This window comes from Phycodurus eques, chromosome 12 (genome assembly GCF_024500275.1).
Source record: "Phycodurus eques isolate BA_2022a chromosome 12, UOR_Pequ_1.1, whole genome shotgun sequence".
In the NCBI taxonomy this organism is placed as follows: Eukaryota; Metazoa; Chordata; class Actinopteri; order Syngnathiformes; family Syngnathidae; genus Phycodurus; species Phycodurus eques.
Window position 1 is genome coordinate 12,156,431 of NC_084536.1, and position 17,720 is coordinate 12,174,150.

General features: G+C 39.0%; 1 protein-coding gene across 1 annotated transcript; it reads right to left on the minus strand.

Annotated features, from left to right (window-relative positions):
* Window positions 1-1,559: 1,559 nt before the first annotated feature.
* LOC133410569 (protein FAM171B-like) lies at window positions 1,560-14,656 on the minus strand. The gene is made up of 8 exons (XM_061691915.1): window positions 14,361-14,656; window positions 6,925-7,158; window positions 6,734-6,826; window positions 6,470-6,628; window positions 6,204-6,374; window positions 5,777-5,893; window positions 5,541-5,664; window positions 1,560-3,443 (listed from the first exon to the last, which is right to left on the minus strand). The coding sequence occupies exons 1-8, from the start codon at window positions 14,539-14,541 to the stop codon at window positions 2,588-2,590; spliced, it is 1,935 nt and encodes a 644-aa protein (XP_061547899.1). The 5' UTR covers window positions 14,542-14,656; the 3' UTR covers window positions 1,560-2,587.
* Window positions 14,657-17,720: the final 3,064 nt, after the last annotated feature.

Genomic DNA, 17,720 nt, shown 5'->3' on the forward strand with positions numbered 1-17,720 from the left:
GTTATCTGTGCAAACACTCAACGAGTTTTAGAAATCAGCTGCACAGTCCATGCAGCAGGGCCACTGACTGCAAGAAAAAAGACAATGTGTCTGGCTCGCAATACCATCACTATAATGAGGGACATAAACAAAATGTAGGAAATGAGATATCACTTGAGAAGGAAAATAATCACTCAGGTTATCTATAGCCAACCACTTTTAACCACAAGCTATTTCTGAACCCATTCACACCAAGCCATTCTATTTTCAACAGATAGTGTGTGTGTGTGTGTGTGTGTACAGTGTGTGTGGTTGCACTTTACAGTTGTGCATTCAGAAATAGTGTGCCTGGTGTCACGTTTTCTTTCCATACAGTACTGAAGCTCTTCCTATTCTTGCTTAGCATTTGAAGAATAGTCATATCAATCTGTTTACTAGAATCTTCCAAACTGGCAATCTCTTGGGGTATTCAGTCACACTCAGTCTTTTGCTGCCTTGATCTGAGAGATTTGTCAATATAATATATAGAAGTGGTTCTCAAACCTTTTACACCAAGTAACACTTAAAAGCCACTGTAACATTATGCACAATTTGAACATTAACAGTCCGGAAGAAAAAATGTATTTCACGTGAAAGTAAAATACAAATTGTACTGATAATAATAATTTATAACTTGTAAATAATAATTTCTTGAACACAAACATTAATGGTAGAGTTGCAAGTTTTAACTCCATCAATGGGTGTTCAATAGGGTTTAGATCGGGGTAGCTAAAGGCCACCTCAGAATAGAGTGCTGTTTTATTGACAGCCATTCTTGGTTTTGGGTCTTTGGGTCCAGTGTTGAGCCAAGCTTTCCGATTCCAGGTTAAAAAAAAAAAAAACTTTATTCATGCAGGAATATTTCACAATCAAATCACATCTTAAAATTGTCCCAAAGCTAAGTACAGGAGGACTAATTGGTTTATTATGTTTGTTTTATTGGAGAGACAATTATTTTGCAAACCCCTAAGTTATGGCTCACGGACCCCAGGGGGTCTGACGACCCTAGTTTGAGAACCAAATTGTTTTTCACATGCAAATTATGTACAATAATGCCTCTGAATTATTATTGAAGGGACTGTTCATTCATTGGTGATACAGTTAAACAGTGTGATTAATGAAAGCTTTGATTGATTTAACTATTACTTGGGATATAGTTAGTATAAACCATTAATCTATTTTCAATTTTTTGCCCCTTTAAACATTTATATTCTACAATTTGTTTGTGGCATTTTCAAACATTACATCAATGCAGATAGAACAATTTTAAGTGTTTTGGTATGTGTGGTTAGACTCTCATTTAACTACTGCTAACAGGAAACAAACCTTGTGAAAGTCTGACCTCTAGTGGATGTACCTTACCAACATGCACTTGCTCAGTCAAATCCATCGGTGAAAAAAAAAATGCAAATGTCATGTTGTTACAGCTGTCTCGAGCTTAAATTATCGTGAAATAATAAAATTAACAGGAATCTTAGGACAACACTTGAATTACACACGTTTAGTTTATTTAGATATCTGGATATTGACAGTAAGCCAGAAGAAAATAAACAAAGAGATTATTTTGCGTGAAGAAAATGTTTAGTTCATGATACTATATGGCAAAAACAACTCAGTGTGATAATGTTAGGGTTTTGGAGGTTTTGGAAAAGATTGATTCCACTGTGGTAAACACAAATTGACAACCACTTGCATGAGGGAGATGATAACTGCCCGTTGAGATATATGTGTGTATCTGTGTGTATATATATATATATATATATATATATATATATATGCTTGCCTAAAAAGGAGAACAAGGCAGACACTTCTGAAAGCCATCATGTTGTATTTTAACTCTTTCCTTGTATGCATCCATCCATCCATTTTCTGAGCCGCTTCTCCTCACTAGGGCCACGGGCGTGCTGGAGCCTATCCCAGCTATCATCGGGCAGCAGGCGGGGTACACCCTGAACTGGTTGCCAGCCAATCGCAGGGCACATACAAACAAACAACATTCACACTCACACCTACGGCAATTTAGAGTCCCCAATTAATGCATGTTTTTGAGATGTGGGAGGAAACCGGAGTGCCCGGAGAAAACCCACGCAGGCACATAGAGAACATACAAACTCCACACAGGCGGGACCGGGGATTGAACCTCGCTCCTCAGAACTGTGAGGCTGACGCTCTAACCAGTCGCCCACCGTGCCGCCTCCTTGTATGCAAGTTTTTATTAAATTGTATCTCTTATTATTCTCAGTGTGCTTGTCCTGTCTGTTGTCTACTAAGGGTTAACATTTTTCCCTTGACACCTGACAATCCAAATGAGTCATTATCAATGACAAAAAAGCTTTGCAATTTAACTTATCAATTGATGAAACTAATGAAGGAAAGAATGAATCACATCTTGTTCAGTTACAGTACAATGAGTGAAAAGGAATCACATTTTAAATCAACGACTGCTATATCGCAGATGTAGCTAGAATGCTGATTGTGTGAACTCAGCCACTCACATCATGACATACAGTAATTACATCTGATGCTGTTTCACTTCAAGCACTGTAGACCTGAACACTGACTGATGATTTTACTGCGACGGATGTTTGTTGCTGGATGTCCTCTTTACAAAAGTAGTGTTCCTCTCCAGAGTTACAGCTCTCCTCCCGGGTGTCTGGTTCATCTCGATCATATCCACGCCCGAATCCAAACTGGTTTCTTGACTTTCCGCCGCTCTTCTTCTCCGCTGCTGCTCTGCCACGGCATAATGGATCTCGGCCGCAGGTTTGCCCTCCAGACTCACAAACCAGGCCCGGGGAGGCTGCGATGAAGGCATTTTTGAAAGTTCTGTCGCGGCGTCCATCGAGTGTCTACTAGTCCGCATTTTACTTAATGTTTCTGGAACTGATGCAGATTCCAGGAGACTATACTGGCCTCTGGATGTTGGGACCTGAGCATTTTCCAAATTGACAACCTGTCTTTTGGTATCTCCTCCCTGGTTCGCAGTGGCAGAGGAACTCGGTGACACATTTTGGGTGCAGCTTTCTTCACTCTGTTTCTCTGAGCTACCAGTATACAAAGCCATTGACTTGCTCCAGTGGAGATCCTCTTGTTGGTCTTCCACTTGGAAAAATGCAGCCGCATGCAGAATGGCAATAGGCTGGTTGTAAAACACCAGAGAGTCTGTTAGAGAAGCCGGAACTCGTATCAGCTCCGTTGTATTGCTTGAAGGAATCACATCATTGGCTTCAACACTGCCGGCCAATGCATTTGGATTGGCTATAATATTGCCATTATAGATGGATACGCTGACATTATGATGGTCATCCCTTTTTTCGGTAAATTGAGAAGATCCTTCAATGTCTTCATTGCTGCCGGTCGTGGTGGATTGGTCTTTTCTCATCAGTGGCACCATCTGCGTCACTTTAGTTTGCCTTGCAGAGTTTCTAGAGAAAAACAGACACATCAATTGAAATTCATTCTGTCATATATCACATCATAGTAAAATGCAATACATCAGTCCCTTCCAACAGTCCATTATGAAAGGGTATTGTGAAAAATTGGCTTTTCAATTGCTTGTGTAAAAATAGTCTGGCCTCTGGAGTGTCTGCCCACCCAACAAGTTTGAAATTATATAACCAAGCACATATTTGGCTTGCTCCCTATTTCCAAAAATGCGTCTGTGAGCAAGCTGTTCTGAACTTTTCAAATTGTGTTGTCACTATCCGGGCTAATTTACATAATAACCACCCCTTTTACGTTTCCCCCAAGAAAAAATTCTTATACGGGGTCACTGGTTGGGGAACTAACAAAAAAAGGCACCGAAGCGCTGAACAAATGGGCTCCAAATGTTTTTAGAAAGGAAGTTGGGAGAACAAACACACAAATTCTATTAAAATGACAGATGAACAGAACTCAACCTTAAACCAAATGGAAACTAAAGTTAGGAGTCACAACAAAAGGGGGGGGGAGACAGTTATGAAACTTGGATGAGGTGAAAGCAGAAAAAAAATGTCTCACACACCAAAACACACAAATTTAGACTCAACGAACTGACGGTGATGGTGTTGACACTTGATGACAGCCAACCAACGTAATAGGAGTAAACGTGAACCCCCGCTTTATATACCTTCAGCTAGTCTGACTATCACCATGTAAAGGAGATAAACCCACGAGAAGACCCACCATTTTCAAGTCATGTCTGTACTACGCTGCCTGAAAAACTATCCTGTCAAAGAAATAAAAGGTACGCACAGCTGCAGTGGATTTATTTTCTTTTTTTAATGTGTTAGCTAACAGCGTTAGCATCTGATCAGTGGCATACGCGGTACTAGATTACCTGATGAAGTTGCCGACGCAGTGAGTGTGTGAGGAGGCATATGTGTTTGTCGATGTGTCCATTGCATCGCCACTGGCATTGAGCAGCAAACTAATTGGCATATGTATGAAGTAGAGTGTATAAAGATGTTCTTTTAAAAAATATATATATATAATTTACTGATTCATTTTCATCCATTGAGTATGGAAGTGTAATCCATTCACTTGGATTAAAAAAAATAATAAGTTTTTTCGAAGTAATTTTTTTGAGGGCTTTGTTTTTTTTAAATCTTTTTTTCTGACTAATTATTTTTCTCAGTTTTTCTGTCTAATTTCCCCCCCTGTTTTTCTGATTATTTTATTCTGTTTTTCTGACAAAAATTTTTCCACCTGTTTTTCTTACAATTTTTTTCTGAGTTACACACGGGACACATCAAATTCATCAAACTCATGCGAGAACCTGCAAACTGCAAGTGACTCTTTGCGGAATCCGTAGGAAGCAACATGACCGGTTTATTTAGTTTGATCAAGTTTTATTTTGATATGGGTTTAAGACACTGGAACATAGTCCTCTCTTTGAGTCACATAGATGGTATAGTTATTAGTCATTAGAAAAAACATTATCAGAAAAGCAGGGGGGGGGGGAATTACTCAGAAAAACAGGAAAAAAAATACTCAGAAAAACAGGGGGAAAACAGTCATAAAACAGTGGGAAAAATTAGAAATGTTTGAAAAAAAACAGCCCTCAATTACTCAGAAAAACAGAAGTTTTTTATTTATTTATTTTATCCAAGGCACGGTGGGCGACTGGTTAGAGCGTCAGCCTCACAGTTCTGAGGACCCGGGTTCAATCCCCGGGCCCGCCTGTGTGGAGTTTGCATGTTCTCCCCGTGCCTGCGTGGGTTTTCTCCGGGCACTCCGGTTTCCTCCCACATCCCAAAAACATGCATTAATTGGAGACTCTAAATTGCCCATAGGCATGACTGTGAGTGCGAATGGTTGTTTGTTTCTATGTGCCCTGCGATTGGCTGGCAACCAGTTCAGGGTGTACCCCGCCTCCTGCCCGATGACAGCTGGGATTGGCTCCAGCGCGCCTGCGACCCTCGTGAGGAGAAGCGGCTCAGAAAATGGATGGATGGACATTTTATCCAAGTGAATGCAATACACTTCCGTAGTTGAGCATGAGTTCAGTGATACGATACGAATGCCATACAAGGCTTCCTTACCTGTGACAATACAACAGGCCAGCAAGAAGACAGGCAAAAAGACAAAGCATTCCTCCGAGAATGACCATCAGGAAAGGTGAATAATGGACAAAGACGTCCCTGAGGATGTCAGGTCTAAAGACATCTAAAGAACAGAGATTGAAGATGGAGATTTATGAATTTATTTTGGTTAAAAATGTTCACCCATACCCTACTTATGCCATTTAAAACCTGCATCGCTTTAGGTCAGTGCTTACGTCCAACAGTTGGCATAGGTGCAGCAATCCAGTAACCAAGATGAGGAGCGGTGAATGTCCAACTCAGTTTTCTACCTTCTGACACCACCGACCCTAATCCCTGTCTCATCCAGCCACCTAAATGAAATGATAAAATACATAAAGTAAAATACCTGAAGTGGATGTCCAACACTGCACTCTTTACTAAATGAGGCAGTGGAATTTAAGATTAATGATGATTTCCTGGTCAGTGTTATCTGTTGAGATCAAATCCAAAACACATTTTACAAGTGAAATAAGAAGAGACATGAAGTCAGTTATTTTGTCACGTCGGTCAAATTATTTCCTGTAAACTTCAAAATCCACCATTCTAATCTCTCAAATTAGTTACAAAATATGAAGGACACTTCATTGTTAGGAACATCGCGTGTGTGATTTGTCTACCCACCAGTGGTGCGGTTATATAACCATGCTGGAACCGCAGTTGAAGACTGCAGTTCACAGTTGTCGGGAAGAGTTAGGCTGATCTTTATGGGTCCACTGATATGCAGCTCTGTGTCTCCGGAGAACAGCCGCACACTAACTGCCGCAACTGGATTCAATTCCATGCTGATGTATCCTTCGGAAGAAAAAAACCACAATGACAATGATTATTTTTTTTTTTCACTCTCAGCAGATCGTGCCACGTTAAAACTATCCATATTGCCAAGCAACCTGTTGTTCTGCTCATGATGGCCAAGGTCTTGAGAAAGTCTCGTTCCTGTAAAGGTGGCTTCGGGATGGTCAAGTAAGCTTTAAAAGAGGCGATGTCACTGCCCTCGGTCAGGTTCAGCAGACTCTTTGGGAACTGGACAACAGGCTCTAATGAAGTATCTGCAAAACAATCAACAAACAGTTGAATGTAAATGATCACTTTTATTATTATATATTTATGAAATTTGGGAAATAGTGCTGACAATTCTGGCAATGGTAAATTACCAGATGTTTTGTCAGTGATCAGGAAAGAGTCTTCAAAAAGCCAGATGTTTCCTTGTGTCAGACGGCATAGTGGTACGGTCACCGAAGAAAATACTGAAACGGGAAGAACCATGCTTTACATTTGTTGTGAAGCCATAATATCACCAATAATAATTTCAAAATACTTTACTATGAAAAAATCCAAATCTCACTTGGTGTCCTCATAGTTCTGTATGGAAGCAATGCGCAAATGTAGCCGTCCTTGCACGCCACAACTGTGACAGGTGACCCAGTTTGAAAAGGTACTTGGTGAAAAACACTGCCGTCGTCCCCTGTAAGAACTGTGTTGATTCTGGTGTAATTGACGTAGAGATTCACCTCTGCCTGACTCAGGTACTGACGAGTCAGCATGTCAGTGACCTGTACCTTCAGGGTGAAGCTTGAACCTGTGTGAATATAACATTGCTAAGAAAACAGAAGACTGAAGTGGTTTTATTTAGGATGAACATGCTTGCACAATTTAGTACATTTTTCAGTAGGAAAGCCCTTCAAATAGTGATTTATCTGGTCTATGAATAATGAAATTAAACATAATTTCTCAGAAATTACACCAAGGTAGTTAACTTTTTGTCACTTTCTGTCTAAATTATATATATATTTTTCCTGTCAGTTAGTTTCCTCTATTTCTCTTCGTTTCCCCAAGGTGGCGCTGGGAAGCGCATACATGGGAGCAATTGTAATCAACTCGCAGTCTTAAGCCCTACGACCACACCAGGAAGACCCTGGACATTCATTTGTCTCCTGCTCATTTGCTGGATGCATTCTGTCTCGTTTCCATATTGGATTCTATAATTGTTGGATTTTTTTTTGTGCTTCTTTTTTCTTGCAATAAACTCTGGTGCTTTTATGTTGCAAACCATAACAGAAAAGACAAACACAGGGAGCAAAACATAAATCAAACAGAACATGACATTTTCAAAAGAGGGGGACTGCAGGCCTCAAAGTTAATAGCACTCTATTGACATTATTAAAACTCATCCATCCATCCATCCATCCATCCATCAATCTATCCATCCTCTTCCGCTTATCCGGGGTCGGGTGACAGGGCAGCAGCTCAAGCAAGGAAGCCCAGACTTCCCTCTCCTCAGCTCTTCCGGGGGGATCCCAAGGCGTTCCCAGGCCAGCCGGGCGACATAGTCTCTCCCGCGTCTCCTGGGTCGTGCCCGGGCCCACCCTCATGTAGGATGTGCCCGGAACGCCACACCAGGGAGGCGTCCAGGGGCCATCTTAACCAGGTGTCTGAGCCACCTCATTTGACTCCTCTCGTACACGTAGGAGCAGCTCCTCGACTCTCATACCCTCCCAGAAGACCGAGCATCTCACTATCTCTTTTCACCCTATCTCTAAGGGAGAGCCGGACACCCTGGGGTAACCTTTGTAAAATACATTATTTGGGATTAAAGCAGTGGATGGTATTGTTAACCCCCAGACATGAAGAATGAAGATGCCTGTAGTTCCAAATAAAGCAGACACAGCCACCATGGACAACTCAATGGGAAACCAATTGGAGGACTCCTGGAACAATATTGATCAAGTGATCCGCAAAGAGGTTCAAGGCACAAATACAAACGGACATATGGGCAATTATCAAAACTGAAGATTGATTAAAGAGAGCTACTAAATCAGCATGCACAGAGCCACAGATCTGGATTTGCATCTATGTAATTCTCTTATCGCCCCATTCAGAGACTCATGATACTGTGCCACCTTATTCACAAATCCAATTAGCTGCGATCACACTGTGAAGGCAATTGTTCGTTCATGGCCATGAGACTAGTGTGGGAGAGCAATAGTGTTGCATTCACAATGCAGAAAATCCTCAATCATATATATGAATAAAGCGTGCAGTGGCATAAGTCATTAAAAATCGATGCTCACGGTATGCAAGCAATTCATTAAAAGTGCCAAAATCAATAGCAGTGTACAAAGAAGTGATAAAAGGTTTGTGTGTGTGTGTGTGTCTGTATATATACATATATATACATCCATCCATCCATCCATTTTCTGAGCCGCATCTCCTCACTAGGGTCGCGGGCGTGCTGGAGCCTATCCCAGCTGTCATCGGGCAGGAGGCGGGGTACACCCTGAACTGGTTGCCAGCCAATCGCAGGGCACATAGAAACAAACAACCATTCGCACTCACAGTCATGCCTACGGGCAATTTAGAGTCTCCAAATAATGCATGTTTTTGAGATGTGGGAGGAAACCGGAGTGCCCGGAGAAAACCAGCACAGGCACGGGGAGAACATGCAAAGTCCACACAGGCGGGACCGGGGATAAGTTCTTATAATTTATTTCTGAACCATAATTCTTACAAGAAATGAACATGCAAAGAAAGTGTATTGCAAGGAGTTTTATTTAAAATTCGATATGGGCGCTAGCATTAGCCACCGGTTTCTCAAGCCGTCTGGGAACCGCATTAACTGATTTCACAAGGAACTCTTGTGGGATGGAAGACATAACTTCTCGTATTCGCCCTTCAAGTTCTTCCAAAGTCGTTGGTTTGGTAGAATAGACTTGCTCCTTTAATCATGGAACATACACAAAAAAATTTAGAAAAATATTAAAACATAAGAATAAATTATAAGTATTTTAAAATAGTGTGTTACCTTACAATCACCCTGTATATATATATGTATATTTCCCTCCATCCATGTGTGTATATATATATATATATATATATATATATATATATATACATATATATATACACATGGATATATATATATATATACATATATATATATATATATATATATATATATATATATATATATATATATACACACACACACACACACACACATACATATATATATCGACGAGTCACAGATAGGACAGGACAGGATAGATGGCACTTTTTACAACGATGGCACCCTAAAAAAAAAAAAGAACGATGCTTAAAACAAAAACTTTATAACAAAATGTATTTCCATGACAACAAAACTTGGGTATCTTATTCCACTTACTGCATTTATAGATACCTGATATTCTTAGCTGAACTAAACTAGATTTCCTGACAAACATGGGGTGTCAACCACAAAAACGTCTCAAACACTCATGCCAGATAAGACACACAAAGTTGTCCATTTTGGTTTAATGCCACCAGTCTAGGTTCATTTTGGTCATTTCCCAGGGTTTTAAAGGTAAATCTTGCACTAGAGATTTTGTTGGTTTGTGACCAGATTTGAACCATGGATTGGATGGACGACTATGTACACTCCAGAAAACGTGAATTTTGGAAGTCATTAATGAGTGGTTCCAAATTGTTTATTGAAAGCATGTACCTCAAATTCAAAGCATTCACATCACTGTCATCACAGCGTCTGAATACGCTGGTGTGACTTTTCCTAATGCTGCTCCTCGTCGAGCGGCCGGGGGCTTTACAAGAATGGACACGCCACTAGTTTACTCAGTTTACATAACAGTCCAGCGTTGCTAAGGCAGATAATGACATGATCCTACATCATGCCACTTCATCACAGACATGTGAAACAAGCATTTACATTAGGGGAATGCTATCAGCCTTGCTCAGTCAACTGGCATATAAAATGAAGCGCAGATAGACTAGATAATGCTTGTTACGAGTTTTGCGTGTGAGTTTTCTCCTTTATAGACTACCCGGATTTTGGGGGTGGGGGGAGGGGGGCTCGCTCAATGTGGAGTGGAGGTGTCTCGTGCCGGATTACAATAATCTCCCCCATTTGGCTAACCGGACCATGTGGCAAAGAGGTTTATGATGAGGGTTGAAATGCGACATCTGAGACTATTGACGTGGATGACAAATAGATCTTCCAGTTGTATGCGTTATAGCTTCAGCACACATTTGTGCATTTGCAGAGGAAACAATCATTTGAAACCTAAACATTCAAGCAAGTATATCATCGTAATCCCACTATAAACCAGTACCCCATTTTCACAAACCCCATTTAAAAGAACACTATCATGATTGGTTGGTTCTGTGAGAGCACCACACAACCCCAAACAGATGGTCCTACAGTGATTTATCGCTTGAAAAAAAACACACACGCGCACACACACACACACACACACACGACACGCACACAACCCTCGCCCACTCCCGCTGATATAAACATGGGCAGTCTTGTTTGTGTGAGTGTGTGTGTGTCGGAATTAGGTCATACATTCCGCAGAAAGAGGAAAACGCAAGCCAAATCCAAATCTGTCTCAAGTGCAGGTGCAGCGGCTCCACAGTGTTACAAGGGAAAAAAGACACCAAAAAACCCCACTGTAATTACTAGAAAATGGACTGTATGTTTTGGAGGTTACCTCTCTAGAAATCTCTGTTTAGTATTAATAACCCGCCCTTTTGGGGGACCTCTACAAACCCAAAGACCCACTAATCTTTGCAATTGTCTGTATCCTGAACCCACGGTACCACACCTGAGTAGCCACCCCTGGAAAGTTAGAAAAAAATAACATTTTATCCCAGTTTGACCAAGTGGACATCTATCATAACAGGACATACAGAAAAGTTTCAAGGGTCCGTGACTCAAATTAAACAGGAAGTGGGACATTTTGCTTTGAAGACATCATTTATAATGTGTTTTTCAATAAGGAAAATAGTACTCTATAATATTGCACTTTACAAAAAACATACAGTATCGACATATTAAATACAGTAGAATGTAAAGAATTAAATTTGAATTAAATTATTCATAAGATTAATTATTTAGACAGGGATTTGGCAGTATCATGTGGCATCTTAGGGCATTTCAGAAAGAGAGCAAAAACGTGAATAGGTGACTTTTTCAGCAAATCGCTAGACATAGGTTCCACAGGGGGGGAAAAAAACAAAAACATCCATATCCACATAGGTGGATTTGTGAAAAGTGGTCTACTACTGTAGAGTGTGAAAGCTTTTCTACAATTTCCATAGAAATTCTTGTGAGAACAGGCTGAGAGCCAAAAGGAGGGTGGACAGCAAGAACCAAGGCAAGGGGGTGAATTGCATTGCACACTCTTTGGTCCAAGTGTGACTGCGCCGGACAAAGCAGAGCGTGGGACAGCCGGGCTCGTGATGAGGACTGCACTCCTACCACACAAAGCATGAATTAGTCATGACTTTGTGAATAATGCCACTCTGCTGAGTCGCATGAGACGCATTTGAGTCCATATCTGTCAGAGAAACAGTGAGCGCAATTTATGCTTGGAATGAGAAGCACAAACTAGAAGTGATGAACGGGCCCTCGCATCCCTATGCTCGTCAGGGACCTGCAAATGTGTATGTGTGCACGTGCACGTGCACTTCCGGTGCATGTTTTCTTCTAAATCAAATCATCTGTAAACTATTTATTTTTAATGTAAATTTTGTAAAATAGGTTTGAAATGATATTCCATCTTTTTTGGATCATAGTTTATCCTATATTTATGGTTTAAACTATTCATATAAGGGAATAGGAAAATTTCATAGGGGGGCGTCAATTACTCATGGTTTTTCGCAAGTCACATTAGGGCTTGGTTATTATTCCACATAAATAATGGGGGTTTACTAGCCTATATACAAGGTTGAAATTTGGGTGAGAGGACAAAATCTCCAATACAAATTTGTCTATGAAGCGCTCTGAAAATTGTCAAATTGACCTTAGAATGATCATTTCAAACCAACATGGCTGTCTTTGGGGCATGGCTTTGGGAGCCTTTTTTATTGGGTCTACTCAAGACAGACTTGCCAGCCAAATGTCATGTTTCGAAATGGAACTGATTTCAGTGGCTGAATTTTCAGAAAATTCCACAGGGCACTACTGAGATCATTTTTGGGAGTCACACATGCCTCACGTACTAATTTAACTAGACTAAACTAAACTGACTGGACTAAAGACTAGAAAACGGAAATAAAAACTACTATCACTACTACTACTACTACTACTACTGCTACTAAAAACTAGACGAGACTTATTTTAACAAATTTTGCCATTAATTTGTCCACCCATTAATCGATTAACCATTTTTTATAGTGCTTGTCCTAATTAGGATCGCAGACGAACTGGAGCAAGCTTCACATCACAGATTGAGTGATGCGAAGGGATTTCTGAGCAGCCACAGATATGTCAAAGTACATGTACATTTACCAAGACAAATGTTGCTGATTGAGATCCATAAAATGTACTCAGAAGGAGAAAAACACTTTCTAATGAGAAGCCAGCAAAAAGTGCTCACCACTTGAACAACTGTTCAAGTAATGAGATCTTGGAGCTCCAGCTGCTCTGAATGTGTACTTAATGACATTACTCTTCAAACTGGCAAATATGAGGGAAAGAAATCCTCTGTGATTAGGACAACCACAACCGAATTACCCCTATTAGATCAATATTAGTTTTTTGGGGATGTCCAAACGTTGTTCATTGAGGGTAATACAGGGAAATAACCTTGGGTTTAAAAAAAATTAAAAATTACGTAAATTGTATTTTATTTCAAAATAATTGAAGCTCATTTTAGAATTTTACTATTTATAGTTGATTGGTTGATTAATGTATTATTTAATAAAAATAACTAAATTGTTCATGATAGTAGGAAACTGTTTATTTCAAATATATACTGCATTGTATTTGCAATAAATCAATTAACCAAAGAATAAAAATAAATAAATGAAAAAACATTTTATGTAACCAATTATGCGGAATAAAAGCTACTTAATGAATTGTACCAAATTTACCAATGTAATTGCATGTTCTCCCTGTGCTTGTGTGGGTTTTCTCCGGGTACTCGGGTTTCCTCAAAAACATGTATGGTAGGTTGATTGAAGACTCTAAATTGCCTGAAGGTGTGAATGTGAGTGTGAAAAGTTGTTTGTTTCTATGTGCCCTGCGATTAGCTGGCGACCAGTTCAGGGTATACCCCGCCTCTCGCCCAGAGTCAGCTGGGATGGGTTCCAACATGCCCGCGACCCTACTTAGGAGAAGCGGTCCGGAAAATGGATGGATGGATATTTTTTATCATTCTCTTTTTAGATAAATTACAAAATAAATAAAACATGAATACTTTTTAATCCACCAAATTTGGGGGGAAATAACAGTCAAATTAAGCAACACATAAACAGTTCATTATAATCAGCAGTAATAGTTTATTTTAATTCTAAACACATCCATTCAAATTGAATCTTTATGATTATAAAAAAAATATTGTTAAACAATTTTTTATAATATACATACACACACACACACATATATATATATATATATATATATATATATATATATATATATATATATATATATATATATATACACACATTTACAATATTTTTTATTCTTTAATAAGCTAAATTAATACAATAAATAAAACATTGTTAAACTATTTTTTTACATTCGCTGAATCTATATACAGTCTATCTATCTATCTATCTATCTATCTATCTATCTGCATTTTTTTAATGAAGAAAAAAGAAAAATCTCTGTTTTGAATTACCGGTTTAGTGCGTGCGTGTGTGTGTGCGTGGGTGGGGGTAAATTAATTCGATGTAATATTAAATAGACTTAATGCAACACATAAATATTCCTGCACTTGATCACGTAAACACGTCAGGACATGTCATTGAAGAATACTGTTTACAGTGCTGCACACCAACCGGAAAAGCGTTCGAGGACTTGCTGCTGTCGCTTGGGAGCCTCTCGGTCCGTTGAGAACGAGTTCCCCTCATCATCGACATGCAGAGGAGGGGGTCTCGTCCCGGTTCCGCTGGGGGAGAGCTGGCCTAGCGCTTCGATCTCGCATAAAATCAGAGCACTGAGCAAAAACGAGATCAACATTTTTGTTTTTGATACAAAACAAGAAGAGAAAAGAAATCCACTGCTTTAAAACAAAAAATAACACTCAAGCGCGATCTATAACTTGTTCGTGGGGCATCCATTTAATTTGCTGTCAGCCTTGTTGGGTGAGGAGGGGGTGGGGGGTTAAACTCCTCCCCTCAAGGCTGCGTGAGGACGCCTCTATTTTTTTCGTTTTTTTTTCACATTGTCATTTTCATGCTGTATTTGATTAATTTTAGATCATCACGGTTGTTACATATATATATATATATATATATATATATATATATATATATATATATATATATATATTTCTATTGCAAACGTCTTGTTGTGCGATGATCAATGAGTTTGAGGGTTAATATGTCTTATTTCTCATATGAACAATACAGTATGATACGACGAAGCTGAATTTACTCACGTAACGAAACAGTCCTATCAAAGCAAAGCATAACACTTGCATTATCTTGTTTTCACCAGTAGATGGTAACAGAGAAACACCAAACGTTTCTTTTAATTTGAAGTGTGTATAAAATGTGTGTAGTATTTATATACTTATGTATATGTGTATATACATAGATATGAAAATACAGTTATATGTAGCTATGCATTTCTGTTTATATTCGTTGGATATGTGTGTAAATGTATATAATAGTACACATGTATATGATAAAGTAGTTGTAGTAGTAGAGTTTCATGCTAGAACTGTAGTGCAAGTCTCTTGTGTATTTCTGCAATGTAATTATGCATTAGTATGAAATCAAATTAAGTGTTTCTATAAATTCTCCCTCTGGATTCTCATTTATTTCTATCTTATGTGTTACTAAGCGACTTTGTGTGAATTGCTATCTATCGTGTTTGGAGGTTGTCTTGAATGCTGCTGATTGTTGAATCCACTGCTACATATAGACTACCTCCCTAAGATCATTTAAATGCGCTTGAATAACTTTCAAGCAATCATGTTATATAATCTGATCTACGTTCACTGTCACACAATTTATTTCTGACTTAAAGCCCTCAACTGAATAATCATCGAAACACTTGATTTAACTTAAAACTTAAATCAGCTCGCAGTATCTGAATGATAAAGCCTTTGGACAACACAATAAGCCCCTGAGAGTCACATAGCATTATCACCGTTTCCACAGCATTTTGTTAAATAATCAATCGACAAGGAGTAGCATATTACAGGGAAAGGGATTGATGTATCAATATACAGGTATGCACTTTATGGACTCAATTATTGGCATACTAAAAACTAAAGTGGAAGAAAATATAAAGTTGGTACTGAATGTCTGGTGAAAGAATGGGCTTACCTGTACACAGACCTATAGTGGTTAGAAAAAGAGTACACACACCAGTTCAAATTCAGGGCATACAACATTTTCCGCCATGAATGTGACCTATAATCGGTACAACAATTAAAAACAAACAAACAAAAAACAAGAGGGGAAGTAAAAATAAACAATTGAGAGAATGTCATTGCACAAATGTGCACACCCTCTTTTAACTGGGATGTGGCTGCATTCAAAATTAGCCAATCACATTCAAATGGGAGTCATATTTTTTATTTATTATTATTATTTTTTGCTTTCTTGCAGAAGCCTGAAGCATTTGCCAATTGGTCCATACCAAGCTATCCCCAACAGGTGAGAAAATGTGTTCTGGTCGGATGACACAGAGAATTAACTTTTTGGCTATAATCCCAAACGCTTTGTTTGGCATAAACACAACACTGCTCATCCTCAACAGAACAGCATACCAACGGTGAAGCATGGTGGTGCAACATCATGCTTTAGTGTCGTTGTTTTTTCAGCTGGATGTGAGACTTTAGTCAAGTTGGAAGGAATTATGAAGATTTTTTTTTTTAACCTGTCCCTGTTCAGCTGCATGCCCTTGCAGAATGGTGGATCTGTATACCTTTGTGCTGAAACTGATTTGCTGTGCAACAGGGGAGGTTTTAAATACTCCCTTTTTTTTTTTTTTTTAATTATACTGATGTTTATTGAAAATGCAGCAGGACAGAAAAGGGCTCACACATTCACTGCCATTGACGGCTTTAGAAGTCAAATATCCATGTTAACTGGGAAGGTTGGCAGTGAATGAGTTAAGATTAAAACTAAGGCATCTAAACGGACCCTGTGATTGATTATGAATTAATACAACTGCCCCCCCCCCAGCTGTTTGCTTTGCCAACATGCACATAGCATACTAGTTTGACTTTATCAGATGTGTTTATGAAGAATTCATTCACTCCAAATAAATTGTCAAAGCCTTTATTGTGTCACATCCTCGCATTGCAGCTCTTCTCTGACAGAAAGCAAATTTTCCACCCAATTATATCCCACGCTGACAAGCATAAATTGGAGTTTAAACACACAAGTGTAGCGGGAAGTGGAATGCATACTAAACTGAGTCTTTGGGAACATTTTGTCTCAAATTAGATACAGTAATGGTTAATTTCTCCATACAAACAGCTTCATCTACAGGGATAATTTTGGAAATATGCTCCCAACCACCCGCCTGTGTATGCACTCATGTCTCGTTGCTTTTCTCCATTAATCTTCTCCAAGCAAAAAAATAATAATTATTGTTGCTCCTCAAGACGTAGTACTGCTTAGTGTAAAGGTGTGGTTCCAAAAGATGAAAGTAAAATAAAAGTAAATGCATTTTTCAGCTCATTGTGCTTATATTTGAACTGTCTGTGTTCATTTTCATTAATCATGAAAACCTGATGTATTCAAAATCAAAACAACAATATAAATACAAATTAAAACCATCACTGGACAGCATTCATCACATAGTATGGTGATGTACAATGTTAGTTACAGTGGATACGGAAAGCATTCAGACCCCCTTAAATTTTTGACTCTTTTTTATATTGCAGCCATTTGCAAAACTCATTTAAGTTCATTTTTTTCCACATTAATGTACACACAGCACCCCATATTGACAGAAAAAAAACAGAATTGTTGAATTTTTTGCAGATTTATTAAAAAAGAAAAACTGAAATATCACACAGCCATAAGTTTTCAGACCCTTTGCTCAGTATTTAGTAAAAGCACCCATCCATCCATCCATCCATTTTCTAGCGCTTATCCGAGGTCGGGTCGCGGGGGCAGTAGCTTTAGCAGGGACGCCCAGACTTCCCTCTCCCCAGCCACTTCATTCAGCTCTTC

Excerpts from the sequence above, each read along its gene's own strand:
- LOC133410569 (XM_061691915.1), bottom strand. The coding sequence starts at position 14,541 with ATGTTGATCTCGTTTTTGCTCAGTGCTCTGATTTTATGCGAGATCGAA. Across the intron at positions 6,629-6,733 it reads GATCACTGACAAAACATCTG|ATACTTCATTAGAGCCTGTT; the intron begins GTAATTTACCAT and ends ATTGTTTTGCAG. Across the intron at positions 3,444-5,540 it reads GGCCTGTTGTATTGTCACAG|AAACTCTGCAAGGCAAACTA; the intron begins GTAAGGAAGCCT and ends GTTTTTCTCTAG.